Genomic DNA, 26,215 nt, shown 5'->3' with positions numbered 1-26,215 from the left:
CGACGTCGTTCAAGGCCAGGGCAAAGCACAAAATTCGTATATCTATCTATACGTGGCACATTAATTTCGATTTAAGTGAAAGTAGAATTCATTTTAAAATATAACATTACACTTTTTGAAGTTCATCTGAAAACTAGAATTCATTCAAAATTCATATATTTATACGTTAATATATCTTTTATTAAAATCTTAATTTTATTATATTTTTCATTTTTTTTTTTGGAGATGATATTATATTTTCCATTTTAATGTTCAATCAACTTCTATGTTTGGTATTGCCTAAAAAAAATAAAAAAATAACTTCTATGTTTGGTATATTTAAGCGTCCATGTCGCCCAAGCCCCACAATATGGGTCCAAATTAGTTTAATTGGTTAAATTTATTATGATTATTTTTTAATTTAGAAGATGGGAGCGGTGGAATTTGAACCTTAGACCTTACTGATCACATAGAGTTGGATAATTAGTTTAATGGGTTAAATTTATTTATGATTACTTTTTAATATGTATTGGAATACACTAGGCATCCACTTCGTTTTGTCTTATTTTTTTTCAGTGTTTGCTCATTTGTCTTGCTTACAATTTACAAGGCCTCAAAAATATATACATTCACATTTTTAGTTTTTGTATTTTTAGATTTAAGACCTTAGTTTTTTTAAAATTTACTTATTACTTATTTGTCTTCCGTACAATTCTGCAAATGCTCCAAGGAGTACTACATTTTAAAAATTTTCGTTTTTGTATTTTTAGATATATATGTTACTTTGATTTTTATTCCAGCAAAAAGTTGCACTGTCTAGGAGCACGGAAGGCTGCAAAGCCTATATAGGAAAAACTCTTGTCTAATTAGCAGGAAGCTAGCCATTGTAACACTGATGAATTTATAAGCATGTAAACAAATTAACTAAAGTTCCTTCAAGGCTTTACATGTGCTGCTTAATATACATATATTGACATAGTTTTCTTTTTTCTTCCTTCTTTGTTTCATTACATTTGTCAAAAGGCATTTGTAATCTTGGATTATAAATTTGTCATCCTAAAATCAGATCTGAACCCCCCATCAAAGAGACAAAACTTCAATCAACTCCTAAAATTATGGTATGGTGCTCTACATGTAGAAATTGGGCATGAGCAGATCAATGCAGACCGTCGTATGTCGTATCTGTGTACCAATTCCTTGTTTATCTCAGGCTGGCAATTTCAGCTTTGAATTATTTTTCCAACTGTAATAGGAGAGTAAATCTTAGATATGAGTTGGGCAGAACAAAATAGATTGGTTAGGAATTTCCTCATCATAATCACCTGATAAAGTAATAGTAGAAGAAGTCTGCATAAAGAGCTGTTTGGACAAGCCCGGAGACACAAGCTGAGGAGGAAAAAAGGGCACAAGATCAAACATCAATGCCAAGAAAAAAGTCAGGAAGCCAATTTCTTCATGACTTACCGATCCATCTAGTGAAATGATCCTCAGTGAAATAGCGGTAGATCCAGTTTAGGATGTAGAATGCGCGATAGGCCCTGTGAAAATTACAATATCACAGTTCTCACTATGTGGGAGATATGAGATATTTAATATACATGTGATGGTTTCACATTACCTAAAACAAACAAGTTTCTGCATATACACTCAAGAATGCTGAATGCCACTACTTGAAATCACATTCAAAAATATAAAATATATTCAAACCAAAAGTGATCCTAATTCTTCACCTAGAAATTTACTTATGATCCTGCACCCTTATTTCTCAGGCAAGTATTCATGTCATAGTGATGGCATAAGATTATATTTCGACTAGTGACAAGTCCTATATTACTTTACCCATAAGGAATGGTGCACGATGAAAAAACCTTGACATATTTGCCGATATACAAATAGAGCTAAAAAGTAAGAGTAAAATCAAATTACCCAAGGAAGAAAACATATTGTCCGGCCAGATTGTCCACATTTCCACTTCTTTGCAACAGAACCAACTGTGGGAGTATTGCTACAGCTTCCAAGTATATTGAAAATGCCCAAAATACCTGAGATACATTAAAATTGTTAAGCAGTATATATAAAACACAAGGCAATACCATATGTAGTAGTATATAAGAATAAGATAGTGAATGAACGAACAAACAGGGGAATCAAAATATAAATCAAACAAAAGCCAAGAAATTAGTTTCTAAACAAAGATACTTGACAATGAACATGTCTCTTGCAGCCAAAACAATTATACCCTTCAATTAACTTAACAAGAGTTTCAACAGAGTGGAGTGATAACTGACCTCCTCAAACGAGAACTTCTCATTAACAAAAAGTGCCAAGAGAAAACATGCTCCCACCAGAAAATAGTGTCTAAAGGTGTCCAGTTCCCGGTCATAAGATCGTCTAATTACTGGGTGAAACCTCATATACCAAACAATCGCCAAAGAGCTTGCAATGAACACCACTTTCATTATGGCATTATACACGGAGATGAAGTCAGTAAACAAATCAAGGTACCGAGTCAAGAAGACAATTGCATACAGTTCCTGAGTCTTTAAGGAAATCCCTGAAGAGAATGTGATAAATGTCAATTGTACTATCTCATGTAGTCACAATACACACAAACGCCCTAACATAAAATAAATTCTTCATATAATCAGAGGATAATATGAGCAAAGCGCACAGATCATCTCCACTCTCCACTCTCCAGAGCCATCAAAGGCTGACCTGCCAAATCCCACATGTCACCGACAGAGACTAAGACAATAAATTCTACGGATAATCAACAAGTATAAATGTGATCACAATAACAACCCTCTTTGAAATCTCCTCGCATGACTGCCTCAGTTACAACATCTAAAGAGTGGAAATACAACCGGAACTGCAAGTGCTACAGCTGTAGTACACCACCAAAATTAAACCCTAAACTAGGAAACTCCAGATTCTACAAATTCGAATGGAAATACAACCAGAACTGCAAAATTCAACAGATTCATAAATTCAAGTTCACCTAACTTCATCAGTAACATCATTACAGCTCAATCTAAAACCTCAACAAATGAACACGTAAAACGATGCATCAAACAGCTAATAGGCAAAATTAGGCAAAATTGAGGGAAATTTGTGTAACCTGAACACGATTTGGTCGCATAGATTTTGAGGAGAAGCACTAAAATGCTGACCAAATGCGTCATATCACCAATAAATCTGAAAACATTCATCGTTGCGAAGTTCTTAGAGTTCGAAATTTTTTTCTTCCTTCTTCCTTTTTATGTTTTTTTTTTCTTTATTGTTTTTTGGCAGAAAGGGAAAAGAATGAAGAGGTGAGGGAGGTTTTGGAGTTTAAACTTTTACGCAAAGAAAAATACTCGTAATTGAAAAATTGGAGACGAGACGAGACGAGACGAGAAGTGAGAGAGAAGTGGTGGCCCTCTGGTGGGGTTTAATAATAATAATAATAATAATAATACTAATAATAATAATAATAATAAAAATCAAAAAAAGGCAAGCTGATGTGGCAGTTGGAGACTCATTTAAGCGTCCACGAAACCGATATGCCTCGAACTAAAGTTGAGCCTTTTTCTATTATTTTTTCTTTTTTTGAATAAGAATGGAAATTATATCTATCTTTTTTTTAAGGGTAAAATTATATCTATCTCGGTCAGATTAATTGTATCTATAAGGTCGGTGGAAATTACAATCGACTTCTTTAAAATATTATATAAAGTGATTTGAGATTTGTGGAAGATTGCGATGGAATGACCAAACAAAATAGGGAGAATTAGCTATAAAATAGTACTAGTTGTTTATATGCAATAGTCAACAAAAGATAAGTAAATCATAGTACTATTTAGTCAACGTTGTCCAATAAACATAATTTAAAATATACTATTAATAAAATAATTTAAAAGATTGTCTGGAAGTTAATTTAAAAGAACTAGTAGAAAAAAATTAATGACGTAAAATAAACTGTCTTTTATGAAACGCGCCTCTCATATTATTTGCCATTATCTGGAAGTTACAAAAGTTTGTGCTTCTTTTCCTAATATACTCAAAAAAGAAGAAAATCATAGTAATATCAAAATTATGGCAAATATTATTTTATTTCTTATTTTTCGATAATTTTCAATAATATGAAAATATATTAAAGGCTTATTTGGTGATACTTTTTTTTTTTGGATTTGGGGGAATTGGGGATGGAAAGCAGTGAGGTTTGAACTCGGGACCTCACTGCTCACACACAGGAAGTCGCACCGTTTGGTATCCCCTTGGGGACATTTGTTGATACTTTTATTTTTACATATTTGCATATATATGAACAATATGATCATTTTCTAAATAAATTTATTACCGTGATTAGAACAACGTGTATACATATGTTTTAAATTAAAAAGGAGACCACTAATAGCTTAGAGAGAAAATGTGCATTTTACCTAAAATCGTAATATGAAGTAATTATGATGATCTTGCTCTTTGGTTTTGTATCGATAGGATTATAGGCTTTATAGCTTCCGAGTTTAAAGTAATTAGATACTTGAGATAATTTTACATACCTCGTTAAAATAGACTCAATTTTTATTATAAAATATATTCGATCAAAATTATATTCTTTTAAATTGTTGATCTAATATATCTTACAATTACCATGAATTCTGATTAGAGAAAAGTAGCAATTAAGTCATTAACATGACACCCTTGTAACGTTTAGCCCCTATAATTTATACTCGACATTGGATCAATTAAGCTCACAATTTCTCAATTTCGTTCCAATTAAACCTTCCCAACGTCGTTAAAGGTTGTTAGTTCTTTTCATTTTTTTTATTACACATGTGGTGGGACCCACCACATTTAATATGCAAATTTTACCATTTCTTCTTCGCCAAGCTCACCACGGAAATGCCCTCTTCGTCCATCTCACCGCCCTATGCGCCACTGTTAGACCACCGGTGGCTATTTCCCTTCAATCGTCTTTTTCTTTTGTAAGTTCTGTTGTTTTTTTCGACGATTTTCAAAGTGTGTGCCAATAGATTTCTCTCAGACACAGTCGCGCACGGTATCAAATTCTACAACAACAAAACGCGAACTTTAGATTAATGACCAATAGGGCAAAACCGAAAAGAAATGGACAGAAAAAAAAAAGATCGAATAGAAAAATTATATACCCTGAGAGTATCGAAGGGGTCGTCGAAGGAAGAATTAGCGGAAATCGAATCGGAGAAGAAATCGAGCTTGTCATCGGAGCTATCGTTGTTGTTGCCGTTGAAGCAATTGCAGCGATTACGGACGCACTTCGCGGCCGCTAGAGATGGCAATTTACCGGCGGGTAATGGATACTCGCGAAAACCCAAACCTATTAGGGTGGGTTTGAGAGGCATTTGATATCCACGGATAGTTTTGTGGTTGCAATTCACTATCCATTTAGTTCGTGGATATGGGATTGGATACTTACTATCCATACCCGCGAAACCCGTTTACCCGCGAAAAATATCCGCAAAAATACCCGCCAATTACCCGTCAAATAGCCACAAAAAAATCCTAAAAATATGGATTTTGAACATACATTTGAGATATGTGCCAACATATCATATCTAAAAAAAATACCCAAACAGAATCTAAAGCCTAAGGCCCAACTAATTATGCAGTTTCCTCCCAAAGCTCCAACCTAAACCTAAACCCAAACCCATGAATTTATAAATTTATAATTAAATTTTATTTCGTGTGTATCCAATGGATAGTGGGTGGCGGGTATCCGACAGATAGTGGGTGGCGGATACCCGACGGGTAGCGGGTATCCGCGGGTGGAGAGTTTGGATACCATTTGATATCCATGGATAGTTTTGTGGTTAAAAACCACTATCCATTTAATTCGTGGATATGGGTATGGGTATGGATAGTCACTATCTGTACCCGTCGTACCCGATTGCCATCCCTAGCGGCAGTGGAGGGAGGGAGGTTTTCTCGTTGTTGTCCTCCATGAAATTCTGAACCATTTTATCCAAACATACTGAGCTCGGCTCGAATTTGGCAGCGCCACCGCCATCTTTATCTCCTCTGGCGACCAGCTTCTCAACGGATGAAATCCGGAGGACGCCGTTGAACGGTCGGTCAAAAAACCGCTTAAGCCGTAACTTAAGCACCGACGACTTGACGACGTTGCTCGACAAACTGTCGATCGGCTGGATTCTCATCTGAAAATTTGAAATTTTCAAAAAAAAAAAAAATGGCATATGTTCCGATTCCCCCCGCTACACTCATAAGGCTCATCTCTCATTTCATTGTTGTCACGTTTTTAACGAAAATAAATAACCGAAAGATGTTGATACCTCATTTTACTCTCAGTGGATGGAGTTTTGCTGAAAATTTTGCAACTATGGTTTCAAGAACAATAAGGGTGAAATTCGCATATTAAATATGGTGAGTCCCATCACATATGTAATAAAAAAATTTAACGGTGTTTAACGGTATTTTGGAGAGGGTTTAATTACACTGAAATTGAAACATCAGAAGCTTGATTGATCCAATATGAGTATAAGGGGTTAAATGTTGTAAGGGTGTCCATGTTAGGGGCTTAATTGCTATCCTTTTCATTTTAATTAAAGAATACATAAAATATAAATGTCACGAAATTGTTGCACGATTTAGGGGGGTGTATTAGTTCAAGATTTTTATAGATTTCTGCAGACTTTTAAAGTCCGGGTGTATTCGTTCAAGACTTTTAAAAGTCTATGAAAATCTGGGTGTATTCGTTTAAGACTTTTAAAAGTCTTTTAAAGTCTGGGTGTATTCGTTCAAGACTTTTAAAAGTCTATAAAAATCTAGGTGTATTCGTTAATCTATGGACTTTAAAGTTGGAATGACTTTCAATGATTTCGTTCAAAAAATAGGCATGAACAAATCCGAGCACAGACCACGAGAATTCACAAATCTTGCAAAATCCCCGCGCTCGCTGGAACCTATCGGCCGTGTCCAACAAAGCCAGCGATCGCTGGGGCGCCGCGGCCGCTCGGACAAGCCAGCGGTCGCTGGCCCCTAGCGGTCGCTGGGCCGGTCAAGATTCTTGGTGGTATCTTCTTTGCATTACAAGCTTTAAAGCATAGTTACTGCCGCAATTTCTAGGATTGACTTGAAGGTCTGGTGAAGAATTAGGAATATGCTTTGGCCGGATGATTTGGTCCGAAACATTGAAAGTCGATCGAAATTCTACAGTCAGATGTGAAGTGCTAATGGTGCTTCTTCATTTGTAGTGAAGACAGCCACAATTTGTTTCTGGAATAATGGAAGACGCCACATTTTTTGGAATATTCTCTTTTCCAGATTAAAATTCTTCATCCAACGTAGAAATCCTGAGGGCTTTACTTGTTTTTTATTAACCCAATTCTCGTTGTTTTGTACTGAATCAGCTTTTAGAATCCGCCATCATGCTCTCGATATACTAGATTTAATGGGCTATGCTCCAATTCTCAAGTCAAAAAGTTGAGGAAAATCTGTTGAACTATTTTGCAAGAGAGATTAGGGTGGTTACAGACTTACAGTCTTACGCAACCAGCGATCGCTGGGAGCTTGGATGCAAGGCGGAATGAGTCAACGTGAGAGATTAGGTCGCTTGTAATGCTCGCTGGAACCCAGCGCTCGCTGGGTTCCTGTCTATCGCCCGTTGAAGCCCAGCGCTCGCTGGATTTGAGGATTTTAAATCCGAAAATATCACGTCAAATTCTTGCTAATTCATTAAAAATCCGATCAAGAATTCATTCAAAATCATGAAGATTCTGTGAGAATTCTATAGACTTTTAAAATCCACGAACTTTTAAAATCTATAAAAATCTTTAACTAATACACCCCCCTTAGTCAATGGAAAGTAGATAATTATAAAAATATTCATAAAAATAAGATATAAAATAAAATTGTAAGTTTGTAACCAATAACCATCCATGAGCCCTAAAAGAAAAATGGAAACGATAAACAACAAAATAAATCACCGTTAAAACTGATCATTTCTTAAAAGTGAAATTGGATTTTAATAATCAAAGGGACCTATAAAACAAACAATATAAGAAAGCTAATTTGATTCCCCCGTCCCCACGAAAAATTAAATAGACCAAATTGAAAAGGTAATATTTTGAAAAAAAAAACAATAAATTAGTAATTTTAGCTGTATTGACTTTTAAATACCTAATCTAACCCCTAAAGTGGTAAAAATTAACAAGAAATTAAGCAAATCGTTGAAAGAAAGTGGACTCCCAAAATTCACACCCTCTCAGAGTCAGAGAGAAGCCGAAGATTCCCCCTCCCCAGCTAGCTGTCTTTGAGAGAGAGAGAGAGAGGGAGAGATGGAGGAGCGAAAGAGATAGAAATTCGTGCTTACCCAAACACCAAAAATCAATTTGACTAATTGTCCCCCTCTCTGATTGTATCTATTTCTCTTTATCCGGTTTTTACACTAACCTTCAAATTGTGGTGGACACTGGAAATCTTTGACCAGAGAGAACTTCTGTGATTGGACAGCATGGGTTGCGCTGGATCGCGTGATAAAGTAGATGGTACTGTTTCTTCATTGCGTTTCGACTCTTCTTCTAATTGTTGTGAAGATATTGTCTTTGTTGTTCGTACGATTGGGTCTTTGATCGCATTGCTGGTTTAGTTTTCTTGATTATAGTGGGTTGCTGAATGTGGCAAGTCTTCGGCGAAGGGTTTAATCTTTATTCTGTAATTACTGTTTCATGTTTAATCATCTTTTGTTCAGTTTCTTTTGAACGATGTATACTGCTGTGTACTAATCTGACTATAGACAAATAATATGTTGTTTTCTTCGTGTTCTCGTAATTCTTTTGCTGTTGTTGATTGAAGTGGTCAGCAGTTCTGCTTATGCGTGTTTTCATCCTTGTATTATCTGTCTTATAAAGATTACCCTAATTTGGTGTGTTGTGGATTGTTCAGTGTTTAGTTGCTCATAGAAAAGATAGCTATGAGGTTTCACTTTTTCTGGTACTACAGAGAAATGAAAATCTTGGGTTGAAGGGTTTTTTTTCGTTTTTCCTATTTCTTGTTTACAACAAAAGCTTCTTTGGCTGCTTCGGCATCTGTTTTGGATTTCCTGAATGGTGACATTACCATGCATGATGATTCCTAGTTTCAGACAAAATGAAAAAGAAACAGAGGATACATGGAAAACTTGTGAAGCTATCCTCATAATAGTATAATGAAGTAATGGATGTACTTACTTATAGTTCTCTCTGCTTTCAAGAATAAGTGTAGCTTAAATATTAAAAGGTGCCACTCACCTATGGTTCTCTATAAAAAGCACATCGATGCATAGTTGCATACTAAGAAGAAATTGAGGATGAAAACTTAGTGATGCTGGAAATTTGTTCCTGAGAGATATCACATATTGAATGATGAATGTGATTTATATGCTCTTTGCACATTTATATGATGTCTGGTTGTGCTAGTTAACCATTATGTTGCATTGTCACACTGTTTGTGAGTCCGCTTGCCTGATGAAAATGACCTTAAACTTTTTGATCACTATGCCTGAATCCAGAAACTTCAAAGAAGATACGAAAGCCAAAGGCATGGAAGCACTCAGAAGCAATAACCAGAGCACAGCTGATGCAGATGCGTGAGGAGTTCTGGGACACTGCTCCGCACTATGGTGGTAGGAAAGGTGTGTAACAAATAATACCTTTCTGCAATGTGGCAATACCATATGTTTGAAATCATGGTTTATGCACTTAAACTTGTGGGTTTATTCTTCATTAGGCTCGGACCATCTGAACTGGTATATACATTGAAATATTTAAAGTCCAACAGGACCAACACCAGCCTGTTAGCCCGATAAGCTTTCTTTGTCGTTAGCTGTATTCATATTTGCACTCTTTACAATAAATGAAGCAGTCCATGGAGAATCAGCATTATATAGTTTGGTGTACATAAAATCTACTTGCGGTCGATGCCTTTCATCATATTAATGATCAATTAAAAAATGTCGTAAAGAACTTTTTGCTGTCCGTCAAGGTTAAATTAAATTGAGCATGACCTGTAGGGTTGTTAAACTTAGCTGGCTAACGTACTCGATTTAGGTGAAGACTACAATGATATTTTTCTAAAAAAGAAAAAAGAAAAGAAGAAGACTGCTTTACATCATTGCCTGATAATTGATAACATGTTTTAAGTAATTTACTTTTTCCATATTGAGACGTCTTCTCTGCTTTCATGCTCATGATATCTTAATGTTGATTCCATCCCGAGTCTCTGAATGAATGGAACTGACAGTTATTGCTTGACCTTGTACATTGAATATAAAGGTGTGAGTTTGAGCTTACTCTTGGTCCAGCATGATGAATAAAACACATGTGGTTCCATAAGTGCACTTCAGTGTTAGGTCCTATTGTCATGTTAGACCTTTAAACCATTTTGATGATATTTTTGGTGAGGAGAAAGTTCAATAAACAACCATGCTGACTTGCAGGGTAAATTGTAGCAAAAATGGTGTTGATATGAGATCTTTTATGCATTTTTCAGACTTCTGGTATGGTAGTCTATTCCTAATAAAATGAGGTTCATTAATCTTTTCCCCTTCAAAATTGTTATTTTCTGAAGATAATTCTTCTCTCAGTCTAACCAAACTAGAAATACTTTTGAATTTGGTTTATACTTTGCTGCCGCTTCATTTCCTCTCACTTTTTCTTTTACTCGATAATCATCAGAGATCTGGGATGCTCTCCGGGCTGCAGCTGAAGCTGATTTGACTCTTGCCCAAGCTATTGTGGATAGTGCTGGCGTTATTGTTCAAAATCCCGACTTAACAATCTGCTATGATGAAAGAGGTTGGTGACCTATCCTCTGCAATCAATGTCCATCCAGTATTTCATCCTTAATGGAAGATGTTATTTGCAGGTGCCAAATATGAGTTGCCCAAATATGTTGTGAGTGAGCCTACAAATCTGATTCGTGACAGTTGAAAAGATATCGTATCACAGGGACAGTATATGTGTAAATTGGCCTCGTTGTGATTTTTGTTTCAAAATTCATCACCCCCATTTAAAATCATGCTCAATTGCAAATTTTCAATGTGCTGAACATCTGGTATGAAGCTCTTGCCATTTCTACATTAACCACACCCACCTAATGCTCTCTCTTGGCTTATGTTTACTATAGTCAAAAGGATATATTAGCACTTATATTCGACAGCAAATGAAGCTGCTTTATTTTCTCTATTCATTTCATTTCTGGGTTTAGGAGTGTAGTAAAGGCTTCAAACATACTATCGTGCCATGTTTCCTCCTACAATTGAGATCCATCTCTCTCTCTCTAACACACACACACACACTAGATGAGATGCATGCATTTCCTGGCAATTATTGATCAGCTGGTGGAGGACCAGTTTCCCCATTAAGGCAAACATGTCGGTCACCACACGTGCGAAAATAAATTTAGATTTTGTATACATGTATGTCTTTTTTTTTTTAAGATTAAAAATGTATTTCTTATTTTACGTATACATATCATATCTATGTAAATGTTTTATTTATGAGGCAAATCTTTTTATAGCCCCTTTTTTATGAAACATAAGTTATATAGCCCCTCCTTATGAAACATAAGTTAAACAACCCTTTTTTGCTGAAAGTACTATTATACCCTTATTTATTTTTTATTTTTTTCTCACAAAATAGACAAACAATTACAATCCTCTCTTCTCTCTCTCAATTGAATTTCACGTTTTTTCATCTTCAAAGAAAAAGAAAAGGAGCGGCGACTGTGAGCATCTTCACCACCCGTCGTCGCCGCCGCCGCCGCAACTCCGCCGTCGCCGTTGAAGCCCAGCCAAGCCCGCCGTCGCGACCTCCTTCTTCTTTAAACACGCTGCGATTTCCAGCCAAACCCGCCGTCGCGCGTCGGACACCGTCAGCCCCCGACCCGACGCGAACTGGGGCTCAAAGCCCAGCCCTTGTTCGCCGCCGAAGCCCAGCCGTCGAACCTGCCGAAGCCCAGCCGCCGCCGCCGAACTAGGGCTTAAAGCCCAGCCGCTGCTGCTGCAATCCGCCGCCCAGTTGTTGTCTGTCGCGAGTACACGATGGAGTACTCGATCGTGTACTCGATCGATCGTGATCGAGTACTCCATCGAGTACACGATCGAGTACTCCATCGAGTACTCGCCAGAAATTATTTTCTTCTCTTTTTTTCTTCGCTAAATATGTGTTTTGTAATGTGTAGGTTATTGCAATTTGTAATGTTGGATTTCATTGCGTAACTATATGCATTGACTTGAGTGTGGCTATAATATTTGATGATTGGATAATAATTTAGTTGATTATTATATTTGATGGTTCGATTATAATTTGCACAAGCGTATAATTCGTTAATAATTAAATGCAACATAATTTTGATTATAAATCTCGAGAAAATAAGTAAAATTAAAAATTGTGCAAGATGTACACCGAGTACTCGATCGTGTACTCGATGGTGCCATCGAGTACTCGATGGTTCCATCGAGTACACCACCGAGTAATGAAAAATAATTATATTTTTTGTATTATTTTTTGGATTAATTAACAAATAAAATATTACGTCGTTTGTACTCTAAACAATGAAAAAAATTTATTATTCGATACGATACTCGGTAGTACATCGAGTAGACCGACTACTCGATGGTGCTATCGAGTACACGATGACCGACTACTCGATGGCGTTCTCCATCCATTACTTCATCGAGTAGTGAAGAACAATGATCGACAGAACACTTCATATCATTAAAAATAACGAGAGAAATAGTAAAATTGAAGAGCGAGGGAACGCTTCGTATCATTAAAATTCACGAGAGAAATAGCGAAATTGAAGATCGTTCTTCACTACTCGATGAAGTACTCGATGGCGTTCACCATCGAGTACTCGACCGAGTAGTGAAGAACAATGGCGATTTTTTTTATCAATTATTGTGATTTCAACCCACAATCCTTGTTTATAACGTCAATGAGAGTATATTTGGATATTATATAACATGGGGTGTGATAATCGATGAACACGTGGCATGTATCCTAAGTTTGAACATAAAAGTCCACACTATATCTTATGAAGTAGATATTCTACACTTCAATCATTTACTCTAGTGCAATAGTAAAATACACTTAATACTTATATTTTTCACCATATTTAGCATAAACGCGTTAGTTAAGAGCGAGGGAACGCTTCGTATCATTAAAATTCACGAGAGAAATAGCGAAATTGAAGATCGTTCTTCACTACTCGATGGAGTACTCGATGGTGTTCCCCATCGAGTACTCGACCGAGTAGTGAAGAACAATGGTGATTTTTTTATCAATTATTGTGATTTCAACCCGCAATCCTTGTTTATAACGTCAACGGGAGTATATTTGGATATTATATAACATGGGGTGTGATAATCGATGAAAATGTGGCACATATCCTAAGTTTGAACATAAAAGTCCACACTATGTCTAATGAAGTAGATATTCTACACTTCAATCATTTACTCTATTGCAATAATAAAATACACTTAATATGTTTATTTTTCACCATATTTAGCATAAACGCGTTAGTTAAGAGCGACGGAACGCTTCGTATCATTATAATTCACGAGAGAAATAGCGAAATTGAAGATCGTTCTTCACTACTCGATGAAGTACTCGATGGCGTTCACCATCGAGTACTCGACCGAGTAGTGAAGAACAATGGCGATTTTTTTTATCAATTATCGTGATTTCAACCCACAATCCTTGTTTATAACGTCAACGGGAGTATATTTGGATATTATATAACATGGGGTGTGATAATCGATGAACACGTGGCATGTATCCTAAGTTTGAACATAAAAGTCCACACTATATCTTATGAAGTAGATATTCTACACTTCAATCATTTACTCTAGTGCAATAGTAAAATACACTTAATACTTATATTTTTCATCATATTTAGCATAAACGCGTTAGTTAAGAGCGAGGGAACGCTTCGTATCATTAAAATTCACGAGAGAAATAGCGAAATTGAAGATCGTTCTTCACTACTCGATGGAGTACTCGATGGCGTTCCCCATCGAGTACTCGACCGAGTAGTGAAGAACAATGGTGATTTTTTTATCAATTATTGTGATTTCAACCCGCAATCCTTGTTTATAACGTCAACGGGAGTATATTTGGATATTATATAACATGGGGTGTGATAATCGATGAAAATGTGGCACATATCCTAAGTTTGAACATAAAAGTCCACACTATGTCTAATGAAGTAGATATTCTACACTTCAATCATTTACTCTAGTGCAATAATAAAATACACTTAATATGTTTATTTTTCACCATATTTAGCATAAACGCGTTAGTTAAGAGCGACGGAACGCTTCGTATCATTATAATTCACGAGAGAAATAGCGAAATTGAAGATCGTTCTTCACTACTCGATGAAGTACTCGATGGCGTTCACCATCGAGTACTCGACCGAGTAGTGAAGAACAATGGCAATTTTTTTTTATCAATTATTGTGATTTCAACCCACAATCCTTGTTTATAACGTCAACGGGAGTATATTTGGATATTATATAACATGGGGTGTGATAATCGATGAACACGTGGCATGTATCCTAAGTTTGAACATAAAAGTCCACACTATATCTTATGAAGTAGATATTCTACACTTCAATCATTTACTCTAGTGCAATAGTAAAATACACTTAATACTTATATTTTTCACCATATTTAGCATAAACGCGTTAGTTAAGAGCGAGGGAACGCTTCGTATCATTAAAATTCACGAGAGAAATAGCGAAATTGAAGATCGTTCTTCACTACTCGATGGAGTACTCGATGGCGTTCCCCATCGAGTACTCGACCGAGTAGTGAAGAACAATGGTGATTTTTTTATCAATTATTGTGATTTCAACCCGCAATCCTTGTTTATAACGTCAACGGGAGTATATTTGGATATTATATAACATGGGGTGTGATAATCGATGAAAATGTGGCACATATCCTAAGTTTGAACATAAAAGTCCACACTATGTCTAATGAAGTAGATATTCTACACTTCAATCATTTACTCTAGTGCAATAATAAAATACACTTAATATGTTTATTTTTCACCATATTTAGCATAAACGCGTTAGTTAAGAGCGACGGAACGCTTCGTATCATTATAATTCACGAGAGAAATAGCGAAATTGAAGATCGTTCTTCACTACTCGATGGAGTACTCGATGGCGTTCACCATCGAGTACTCGACCGAGTAGTGAAGAACAATGGTGATTTTTTTTATCAATTATTGTGATTTCAACCCACAATCCTTGTTTATAACGTCAACGGGAGTATATTTGGATATTATATAACATGGGGTGTGATAATCGATGAACACGTGGCATGTATCCTAAGTTTGAACATAAAAGTCCACACTATATCTTATGAAGTAGATATTCTACACTTCAATCATTTACTCTAGTGCAATAGTAAAATACACTTAATACTTATATTTTTCACCATATTTAGCATAAACGCGTTAGTTAAGAGCGAGGGAACGCTTCGTATCATTAAAATTCACGAGAGAAATAGCGAAATTGAAGATCGTTCTTCACTACTCGATGGAGTACTCGATGGCGTTCCCCATCGAGTACTCGACCGAGTAGTGAAGAACAATGGTGATTTTTTTATCAATTATTGTGATTTCAACCCGCAATCCTTGTTTATAACGTCAACGGGAGTATATTTGGATATTATATAACATGGGGTGTGATCTGTTTAGCATTAATGGAGTACTCGATGGAGTACACGATGGAGTACTCGATCGTCGATCGTGTACTCCATTGAGTAGTGAAGAACAATAATCGACGGAACGCTTCATATCATTAAAAGTAACGAGAAAAATAGCAAAATTCAAGATCGTTCTTCACTACTCGATAGAGTACTCGATGACGTTCACCATCGAGTACTCGATCGAGTAGTGAAGAACAATGATGGTTTTTTTTAATCAATTATTGTGAGTTCAATCCATGTTTCTTGTTTGTAACATCATTTATAATCTAAACAATGATGGAGTACTTGATGGATAAAATTGAAGATTGTTCTTCACTACTCGATGGAGTACTCGATGGCATTCACCATCGAGTACTTCATCGAGTAGTGAAGAACAATAATGTTTTTTTTTCAATTATTGTGATTTCAATCCACGTTTTTTGTTTGTAACATCAACGAGAGTGTATTTGGCTATTATAAAACATGATAAGTTTATCGTGATAATGTTAGGAAAAATTATGGTTGTTCTTCACTCCTCGGCTGTGTACTCGATCGAGTTCTTTATTACTCTATAGGACCCACGTGATGAATACATAATTTAATAATGAAAAAAGGTTTTAGTATTTCATAAATGAAAATATCTCCCCAAAAACATGATTATAAAGTACTTAAACAAGGTTTATCGGATAATATTGAAAAAAATTGGGGATGTTTTTCATTACTCGGTGGTGTACTCGATCGAGTTCTTCATTACTTGATGACAATTTATTTAATTTGATTTTGTGTTGTGTTATGTTTGATTGTGTTTACTTGATGGTGTCACCAATCGTTGGTGGACTGCCACTACTCGATCGAGTTCACCACTCGAGTACACGATCGAGTACTCGATGGAGTACACGATCGAGTACTCGATGGAGTACACGATCGAGTACTCGATAGTGGAATAAATTTGACAGGAGAGAGTGAAGGGCGCGCGACGGGGCGGGGCTTGGCAGCGGCGACATGGCTGGACTAGGCTAGGCGGCGTGACGGCGACTGAGAGGGGCTGGGCTGCTCGGCGCGATGGGGCGGCGACGCGGCGGACGGCCTGCTGCTGCTGCACGCTGCTGGTGCTACTGCACGCTGCCTGCTGCTGCTGCGTGGCTGCTGCTGCTCGGCGCGACGGGGCGGCGACTGGTCGGAGCTGCGGCGGCGGCGACGCGGACAGTGGCACCGGCGACGTGGTGAACGGTTGGAACTCACCATCTTTGAGGTAAATTTAAAGTTGCAGACGTGAATTTGAAAATAAAAATGTTGATTTTCAATTGTTTTATTTATATATAAAGTTTAAATAAAAATGAAATATAAAATATGAAATAAAAGTATTGAAAAGTTAAAGGGCACTCTAGTCTTTTAAGTTATAAAGGGTTGTCTAACTTATGTATCATAAAGTGGGGCTATATAACTTATGTTTTTATGAAAAATGGCTAAAAGTGATAATTCCCACTTTATTTATTTATATTATTAGGCCCGTGTTTGAGATTGCTTTAGTGGGTGTTTCGTTGAGCTTATAAGCTCTTAAAATCAGCTTATAAGCTGTTTAGGAGCTTATAAACTTCTTCAAAGTGTATGGCAAAATAGCTACTAAATAGCTTATAAGCTCCCAAAAAAATAAGTTTCTCTATCTCAATTTATTTTCTCATTATTTTATAAGCAATACTTATTTTACAAAAATAACTCAACTATGATTTTTTATTTTTATCATATATCATTCTAATTTTATTTTATTTTTATTTTCTCTCTCTCACTAAGTAAAATTTCTCTCTAGCTTATAAGCTTATTTATCCAAATATTTTGACAACTTATAAGCTCTTAAGAAATTACATCTTATAAGCTCTTGAAATCTTATAAGCTCTTTAAAATAAGCTTAGTCAAACACTTCATGTCAGATGAATGGATTGATTTAATTATATAATACTTCAAATTCAAAAGACTTGCAAAATTTGGATTATAGGAGCTATTATAAAAAGCACGCACACACAAAAATTAACTAATGTATGGTGCATGACTAATTAAAGACAACTCATCCTTAAAATAAAGCAAGATATGTCTAACAAAAAATTACTATATACCATTAAGAAAAGTGGAACTAACCTGAAAAGCAACTGTGTTCAATTCTGCACGTGTAATGACAACTCTGCACGTGTTAACTTCCAAGCATGGAGCACTCTTCATAGGTGTATGATGCTATATTGTAGGCGTTTCAAAAACCAAAGTCTACTTGAGAGTTGAGATACATTGCATCATGTCACGTGAGTTGTTTTAGTTATTAAACTAGTTTCATAATTTTATTCTTCACTTTCGATTAAATTAAGGTGTTTCGAACTATTAAACAATTAACTCCACAAGTACATGAAGTCGAAGAGTTTTTTTTTTGAGGTGAAATCGAAGAGTACGAATAGTCAAGAATCATGATTACATGGAGATTGTTGTGTGCTACTCTCACTCCCTTTCTCTCAAAGTAAGTGTAAAACAAATAGTTAATAACTTGAGATGCACAATCAGTAGAGAATCGAAAAATTATAAAAAAAAAAAAAAATAAGTACAATCTGGAGAATATAGTAAAATAAATAAATTTTATTTTTATTCTAAAAAATAAATTAAATAAATTAAGATTTTCCTTATTATACTAGTGTGTGGGTGGCCACAATGTGACTGCATAGATTTATTGATTAAGATAAGGGGCAACTTCAATATGCACCGGAAAATCAGTTAATTTGGTTAGGTATGAAACACTACATATATGATCTCAAATATTATGAAGATTTTACGCTCCTCACATCTTATTCTAAAAGCAATTAATTAATTTATACAGTACAATGTCAAAATTATAAGATAGGTTACGATTCGAATCCGAACCCATATCCAATTACCATATTTATAATTATTCTTGTATTTAGATTTAAAAATTGACACGTTTCACAGATGTTGGGTCTCGTTCTTGTAAAAAGTCCTCATAAACTGTACAAATGTTGTATATAACTTATTAAAGAGTTTTCATTTTTAAAGAAGCACCAAACACCAGTAAGATCGCCACCTTCCATAAGAAACACAGATCCTCCAAATGTGGTCCATATGTTTAATTGCGATCTTAAAGAATCCAATTATTGCCACAAAATATTACATATTCCTAGCTTGTGTTGATTTATGAAAATGAGTAATTAAGAAGATATAAGCCAAGTTTGCATATGAAGAGAATCCAGCTCTCAACTTCAAAATGAATGCATGTTAAATTAAATTGAGAGAAATGAATATCTCTTGAGCCGTGCGGCTGCCCCTCTTTTCTAAGGAATTAATTCAATTAAAAGAATTCATCAATACTAATTAAAAAAATTAATTAATATTTGCGGACGTCCAGTTTTGGTGTTATATTTGATAGCAAGTTAGCAACGTACAGAAGAATAATCAAATGTACTGCATTTTTCATGGTTCAGGTTTTCTAGGATTCAATTACACATGATTCTTATAGTCCATTTTTCTTCAATAATCCGAATATTGAATATAATATACTCCATCCAAAGAGATAGGACTGAATTAATGAATGAATATAAATAATTCAAGTAGTGACTAGCTCGCAAACAAACGAAACATGTCCTGCCTATTCACTGATCATAACATCTTTTCTGATATTCTTGTCGCAAGTTCTATGTCTTTTTTAGATGATTATTGTGATGGTTTACTAATTTACTTTGTAGTAATTATTGAATATTGGTAAAATTAAACTTCATTTTTCTACTAAAACATAACGATATGATCCTATTGTGGATGTTTCATATTGACCATTACTGAACTGAGCCTTTTATTAAATCTCTTGTATTTTTACAAAAAAATCACTATAACAATCGTGCATTTTTCAATATTTTTTTCATAACATGTGTCTTCTCATCCATACCACACTGATCGTGGACGGAGAGTGTATTAAACAAGGAAGTCCCACTTTGCACCTCCATTTATAGTAATTCATTGTAATTATATCTTGTTTTCGTCAATTTGTGAAAATAGTGGATTTGGGTGTGCTTAACTCTTTTTTAAGTAAAATTAAGGAAGAAATATCAAACTATGTTGTTGCCCCTTTGAAGGAACTTAAGTTTTTCCCCTACTTTTTCTGGTGAGATGGAATTGAATGTGAAGGCAAGTGAAATGTCTAAACTAACCCTGCAAAACTGCGGCCCCACCCTCAACGGTATTTTGAATCAGAACGGTTCTGTACCGAAATCTTAAAGGAAATGAACTAACATCATTTTAATTACTGGAAATTAAATTCTCTTAGCAAGTGATAGATTTCAGATTTGTATCTTAGAATGGAAGAAAAAGGGAGATTGAAATCAATTTGAAACTTAGTTATATTTCCTCGTGTCACAAAATGATAGTATTTGGGAATTAGAGTCTCCGTTCAAACTATTTTCTTTATAAGCGCAATTTATGATCAGACTGTACTAACTAACTCCTTGCTTTGCAAACTGTCACCACCACCACCACCACTCTCTCTCTCTCTCTCTATCTATCTCTCTGTGTGTCTTCGCAAAACTCCAAAACTGAAACCCTCCTCAAATTCATTGCAATCATGGCGAAAGAGATCTGCCATCTCAGGAGTCGCGCAGAAAGGGACTTTATGATAGCAACGGGTCGCTTGTTTGGGAATGCGGTGCCGATCAGTTGGCAGCTTTAACTCCATGATTCAGGTGAAAGGAGTTTCTTCTCTCAAATCCTATTAATTTTCTTCCTTGCTGAAAATAGCTACTGTTCAACATCGTAATTACTTGACTTAAATGATTAATTTACGCTGCAGTTGCGATAAGCTCGCCGAATTCGGCTTCAGTTGAACACAATCTCTCCCCCTAGCTCCCGATCGGTTAATTAGGTTTCCAGTCATGGCTGAGAAAGGCGATGGTGATAGAGTACGTAGAGATGTTAATGGTGACAAAAGTGATCATCTGCAAAACCACATTCATCTCACGAATTGCATCCATTTGAAGAACCATTTGCATAAGCAGAGTCCATTTGCGGGTGATAGGAGTCTCTTGAGAGACCTTGTAACCCTTCAGAAGTCGAGGCGTCTGAGAGATCCTTCTGAGAGCACGCGCTCTCTGCGCTCTCCTTCTATGATTGATGATGTGATCCTTCAAAGACGGGGAAGGGATGCCTTCGCCAGTAGAAGGTTCGAGAATGGAGGAGAATGTACGAGGAGGATGCCGGGAAGCTCGCCTCCTGCTGCTGATCCGCCTATATCAAGGGCTACGAGTGGCCTTGATGATCGTAGGAGAATGAGGAGAGAAGAATCAAGTAGAAAGATTCTTGAAAATGGAGTGTCAAATAGGAGCAATGGTAAGAGTGTGAACAAGAAAGATATGCCCCTTGAAGCAGAAGAGATGGGTGAAGAAGCAGCAAGGAACACAAACAGCCATGGAAAAGTTACCAAGAAGGAGAAAAGGCGCAGATTTCGCAGTGCAAGGAGAAACCGGCCTAGTATACCAACACGAGATGCTAAAACTCAGCCTGAAACATCCAACTCATTTCTCCAAGGGAATGATGATCACAATGGCAGCACTATTCAGGGCAATAAGTGTGGAATTCCATGGAACTGGTCGAGGATTCATCACAGCGGAAAGTCGTTTCTTGACATGGCCGGCCGGAGTCTCTCTCGTGGCTTATCTGAATCAAGGTCGAAGAAAGAAGGTGCCATCTCTGACAAACCTATTACTTCAGGAAACTCGAGTCCATCTAATATGTTTGGTAGGGAAGCATTGCCTCTGCTGCTTGATGCATCTGAATCTCAGAAAAGTATCGATTGTTTTCCTTGGATTCATGATTATTCAGGTGAGTTAAGCATTTTTGCTGACAAGCAGGAAACGGAATCTGACCTCGCATCGCAAGGCCACATGGTTCTAAAGCAGCATCAAAATCTAACTCAGAAATACATGCCAAGAACATTCAATGATCTGGTTGGTCAGAATCTGGTAGTGCAGGCTCTTTCAAATGCTGTTATGAAGAGGAAAATCGGGTTGTTGTATGTGTTTTATGGGCCTCATGGAACTGGTAAAACCGCGTGTGCACGTATATTTGCAAGAGCCTTAAACTGCCAGTCTGTGGAGAGCCCCAAACCCTGTGGATTTTGTGACTCTTGCATTGCAGATGAGAAGGGGAAGAGCAGAAACGTAAGGGAAATAGTTCCGGTTAATAATATTGACTATGAAGGCGTGCTCGAACTCTTTGAGAATCATATTGCTTCCCAGCACAGGTCAGAGTATGGTGTGTTCATATTTGATGAGTGTGATGCTATGAGTTCTGATTGCTGGAATGCAATGTTGAAGGTTATCTGTGGGGCCCCCAGGCGTGTCGTCATCATTCTTGTTTGCTCGAGTCTTGATGCGTTGCCTCATGTGATAGTATCCAGGTGTCAGAAATTCTCTTTCACCAAGCTGAGAGATGCAGAGATGGTGCGCGCGCTGCAGCTGATAGCAAGCAAAGAGGACTTAGACATTGATAGAGATGCTCTCAAGCTGATTGCATCGAGGTCGGATGGATCTCTGAGAGATGCAGAGATGACACTGGAGCAGTTGAGCTTGCTCGGTGGGAAGATCTCTTTGTGCTTGGTGCAGGAACTGGTATATATGCACACTTTCATTATCTTTACATGGTTTAAGAATGTAAAAGATGTTCATTTTTGTTTGTTGTTGCCTTACAGATTGGGCTGATTTCAGATGAGAAGTTGGTGGATCTTCTTGATTTTGCAGTTGTCTGCTGACACAATCAACACGGTGAAGAAACTGAGAGATATCATGGCATCAGGTGTTGAGCCGTTAGCCCTAATGTCGCAGCTCGCTACAGTCATCACTGACATTCTTGCTGGAAGCTATGATAGTGCAAAACAAAGGCCTAAGAGGAAGTTCTTCCACCAGCATGCTCGTAATTGAAGCCTTTTTTTTTCTTGTAATCTCTAACCTTCTTATCTTTGATATTATTGCTCTCCTAATTAAGTTGTGCTTGTGCATGACAGTGTCCAATGAAGACATGGAGAAGCTGCGGCAAGCACTGAAAACGTTGTCTGAAGCCGAGAAGCAGCTGAGGGTGTCGAGTGAGCGGATAACTTGGCTCACGGCTGCACTGCTGCAACTGGCTCCTGATCAACGCTACACGGCCCCTATTTCTTCTGCAGGTACTAGCTCAGATCATAGTCCGGTTGTCGTAGATCCAAGAGTGAGATCCACAAAGGGCAATGCACTTGCAGCAGCTGATAAATTCAATCGAGGAACTGAAGAAATTTGGTTGGAAGTTCTTGAGAATATCAAAATCAAGAGCTTGAAAGAGTTCATGCACAAGGAAGGAAAGATGGCCTCAGTGAGCTACGGTGCAGGTACTTAAATTCAATGCCTCCTACTATTTGTTTTTGTCTTCAATTCTCATTTGCTAAGATTTGGTGTCTTGCAGCTCCAACAGTGCATCTGCTGTTCAATTCGCAGCTGACGAAGTCTGTGGTTGAAAAAGTTTAGATCACGCATCTTACAAGCATTTGAGGCAGTTGTTGGATCTCCAGTAACCATTGAGATCAGACAAGGATCGAGAGAAGATACCGGGGAAGGGCAGATTCTGCTACGAGGATTGGAACTGTCTGCTTCAGATGAGATTGTTCAAGTCGAGGATGATTCTCAAAGTGAGAGTGAGAGGCACAAGAATCAAATTGTATTTGCAGGGAAAGCATTTGATGAAGCAGAACTGAGTGAGAGAAACCAGAGTCTTAGTATTGTTAGAAGAAAGGTGTCTCTTGGTGACGTGATCCAGCAGCATGCAGATGGATTGTCCAAACCCCAAGCAGCCTCCGTTGCTGATAAGCTTGAACAACAAAATCTGTAAGATTTCATATTTATACTTTTTATTTTTATTTGGTGTGTGATTTGCTGAGCATGTGATGTTTATCAATGTGTAGAAGACTAGAAGCAAGATCAAGGAGAATGCTCTGCTGGAACCCTCCCAAAATTACTCATCCTAAGGTTGAATCTCGAATCTTGTATGCTTCTGCGAAATTGAAAATGCAAATATTTACAAATTTTTGGTTTGTGTGCAGCTTTCATGCTTGAAAATTAGAAGAAAGAAGCTGCGGAAATTTGTCTCCTGCGGAAGGTGTCTCTCTGCAAGGTCTCAATAGCATATTAGATTAGGATTATATATAGAGGTTAGGTCAAGAATTTTCCCTAATCTCTTTTTCATAAGGATTGGATTTTGCAAAAAAAAAAAGGAGACGTTCATTAAGATGTTACTAAAAAGCTTATATAGTTGTGAATTTGTTTGTAGTAAAATAGTAATTGATGGCCCAATATCCACAATGGGAGCGGACGTAAATGATGCATATTTGGGCCAGTTATCGCAGCTAACTTATGTAATGTACTAATATTCTTCGTTTCATAGGCCCAATGTAAACTATTTTAGATATCTGTTTGGGCTATAATCAATTCAACTGCCCAATTATTTTATCGTATTGCTTGGTTTCTTTTTTTTTTTGGTTCTTTCTTCTTCTTCTTTTTGAGAGGTTATTGAATTGCTTTGTTATTAGCAGGTAATAATCTTCCCTTTCTTATGCCCTCTTACCATGGAATCCTACGTAGTACTGTCTCCGTCAACAAAATGAATATTCATATTTATTTTTTAGTCCGCCTACAAGATGATATTCATTTTTTTATAAGTGTACCTCATACAACTCAATCACAATAAAAGTGAAACAAGCTATAAATATTGGGACGGACGGAGTATTTCACTCACACTTAATAAATTTTTAAAAAATTTTGTCATTTTCAAATGAGTGTTCATTTGGTGGATAAAAGGAGTATAATTTTTTTTATTAGAATCATAGAAGCTATTGTTGATTATTTATCTGCAATCTTTTTAATTATAATAATTATAAGTCCACATTTGGTGTAATTCCAATCCAGGTAGTATATAAGTCAACGACAGCGTACGAATGTCCCGCCAACCCCAGTGACATTTGTGATTTTATGGAAAAAAAAAAAAGAGTTGATTTCCAAAGTTGGAAGGGAAAATATAGTTAGTTTTGACTTTTAAAAGTATGGAGAGTCCGTGGTCGGCTGCTCAATCTCATTTTCCAAAAGTTGTCCGCTATTATAGACCACGCATCGCTACAAACCAATTTAGAGCTGACAAATTGGGTGCACCTACAATACGAACACAATATACATGGGGTGGGTGTGTGAAATGTGTACAATTTCTTATGAATAAGTAGTAAACAAAATATTTGATAGAATTTTGCTAAAAAATTGATACTTTCCTCGTTCATAAAAAATATTGTGTGATTTAGAAAACGTGAATTTTGAGAAGTGGTCGATATATATATATATATAGGGCAAAGTTCTATAGAAACGTAGATATAGGCAGAGAAAGGAGACGAAATCTTAGCCGTTGATCTTATCTGATCTAACGATCAGCGTTCATTCGTTCAGTGTTTAACTCGGAATTTTGTTGAACATGAACAGCCGTCGAACCCCGAGCCCCCAAAACTTGTTAGATTATGATGCATCGGATCTTCTTATTCCTGGAAAAAGATAATATAGTGCAAGGCAAAAATCTTCAACAATTAAATTAAGTTTAAACGGATATATAGTTCAACAGCAATACAAAATGAAATCCTACCCATAGTATTAGTGCACAGCTAAGTACAATCGATATTCGGAAGTTATCTCTATTTCAGTGGTAACTAGAAATTTTGAAACCACATTTATCTTCAGTCGATGAAGATAAATTCTCGTAGTGCTAACTGCTAACCATTTATTAATTTGAACAATGCCCAGTCCCCATTAACGAGCTCCTAATTTCGACGAATTATTGTTCAATTAATCTCAATAATAATAAATAAATAATCCAACCACCAAAAGAGAAAAAGCATCCAAGGCAAGGCTAAGTGGTGAGGTGGCGGCGGTGGAAGATCCACGTCGGCGGATAAACACAGAGCGGTGACGTGGCGTCACAGCGCGGAATCTGTAGCGGTTATTTAATTGGCCACCGTTTTTCAGTTTGACTTTGGTAACCCGCCAAAGACGCAAGCATTTTTTTGACTCAAATAATTCAAACCACGTGGCGTGATGGGAACGCCCGGCGCGGCGGCCACCGTCGTCGTTTTTGGAACATTATCCGATCATTCAAGCTCCATGCACACGACACAACCCACCCCCTTTAAATATTTTAAATCATCCAATTTTTAATTACTTATGTTATGATTAAATTTGTTATTAATTTTTAGTCTTCTCAGTGGCATTTTGATTGTACATCAATCGTCTTCAAAAAGATTTGGATTACGAGTTTGACATGGAATATATTGTTTTTCTACTGAATTTTACAAAATATTCACGAATATTTGGATCACTATCATATTGGTCATATTTGAATAGAGGTTTGGGTCGGATCTAAATCGGATGCGTACACCCAAATGCGCCTCTTATCATATTTTAACATAAACATAGATTTTTTATTAT

General features: G+C 36.6%; 5 protein-coding genes across 6 annotated transcripts in view; 2 read left to right on the top strand and 3 right to left on the bottom strand.

The window, feature by feature from the left end:
* Positions 1-26,215, bottom strand: part of LOC130985259 (uncharacterized) — a 920,555-nt gene that overhangs the window by 206,987 nt on the left and 687,353 nt on the right. The window lies entirely within an intron of this gene.
* LOC130985331 (ER lumen protein-retaining receptor A) lies at positions 860-3,381 on the bottom strand. The gene is made up of 6 exons (XM_057908263.1): positions 3,098-3,381; positions 2,268-2,533; positions 1,906-2,021; positions 1,444-1,517; positions 1,302-1,365; positions 860-1,222 (listed from the first exon to the last, which is right to left on the bottom strand). The coding sequence occupies exons 1-6, from the start codon at positions 3,186-3,188 to the stop codon at positions 1,186-1,188; spliced, it is 648 nt and encodes a 215-aa protein (XP_057764246.1). The 5' UTR covers positions 3,189-3,381; the 3' UTR covers positions 860-1,185.
* On the bottom strand, positions 4,890-6,155 carry LOC131024808 (uncharacterized). The gene is made up of 3 exons (XM_057954343.1): positions 5,884-6,155; positions 5,130-5,208; positions 4,890-5,030 (listed from the first exon to the last, which is right to left on the bottom strand). The coding sequence occupies exons 1-3, from the start codon at positions 6,153-6,155 to the stop codon at positions 4,890-4,892; spliced, it is 492 nt and encodes a 163-aa protein (XP_057810326.1).
* LOC130985344 (uncharacterized) lies at positions 8,152-11,184 on the top strand. Its single transcript, XM_057908281.1, has 4 exons — positions 8,152-8,504; positions 9,506-9,628; positions 10,671-10,790; positions 10,861-11,184. The coding sequence occupies exons 1-4, from the start codon at positions 8,471-8,473 to the stop codon at positions 10,923-10,925; spliced, it is 342 nt and encodes a 113-aa protein (XP_057764264.1). The 5' UTR covers positions 8,152-8,470; the 3' UTR covers positions 10,926-11,184.
* LOC130985232 (protein STICHEL-like 3) lies at positions 20,019-24,209 on the top strand. Its single transcript, XM_057908073.1, is given in 9 exon segments — positions 20,019-20,419; positions 20,527-22,342; positions 22,423-22,470; positions 22,472-22,643; positions 22,735-23,091; positions 23,166-23,218; positions 23,220-23,584; positions 23,662-23,725; positions 23,800-24,209. Coding segments are annotated over 8 exon segments (2,874 nt in total). The 5' UTR covers positions 20,019-20,419; positions 20,527-20,608; the 3' UTR covers positions 23,881-24,209.

The sequence above is a fragment of the Salvia miltiorrhiza genome, chromosome 5 (assembly GCF_028751815.1).
Source record: "Salvia miltiorrhiza cultivar Shanhuang (shh) chromosome 5, IMPLAD_Smil_shh, whole genome shotgun sequence".
Lineage (NCBI taxonomy): Eukaryota > Viridiplantae > Streptophyta > Magnoliopsida > Lamiales > Lamiaceae > Salvia > Salvia miltiorrhiza.
Note: the sequence above shows the minus strand (reverse complement) of the source record. Positions and strands in the feature narration are given on the sequence as shown.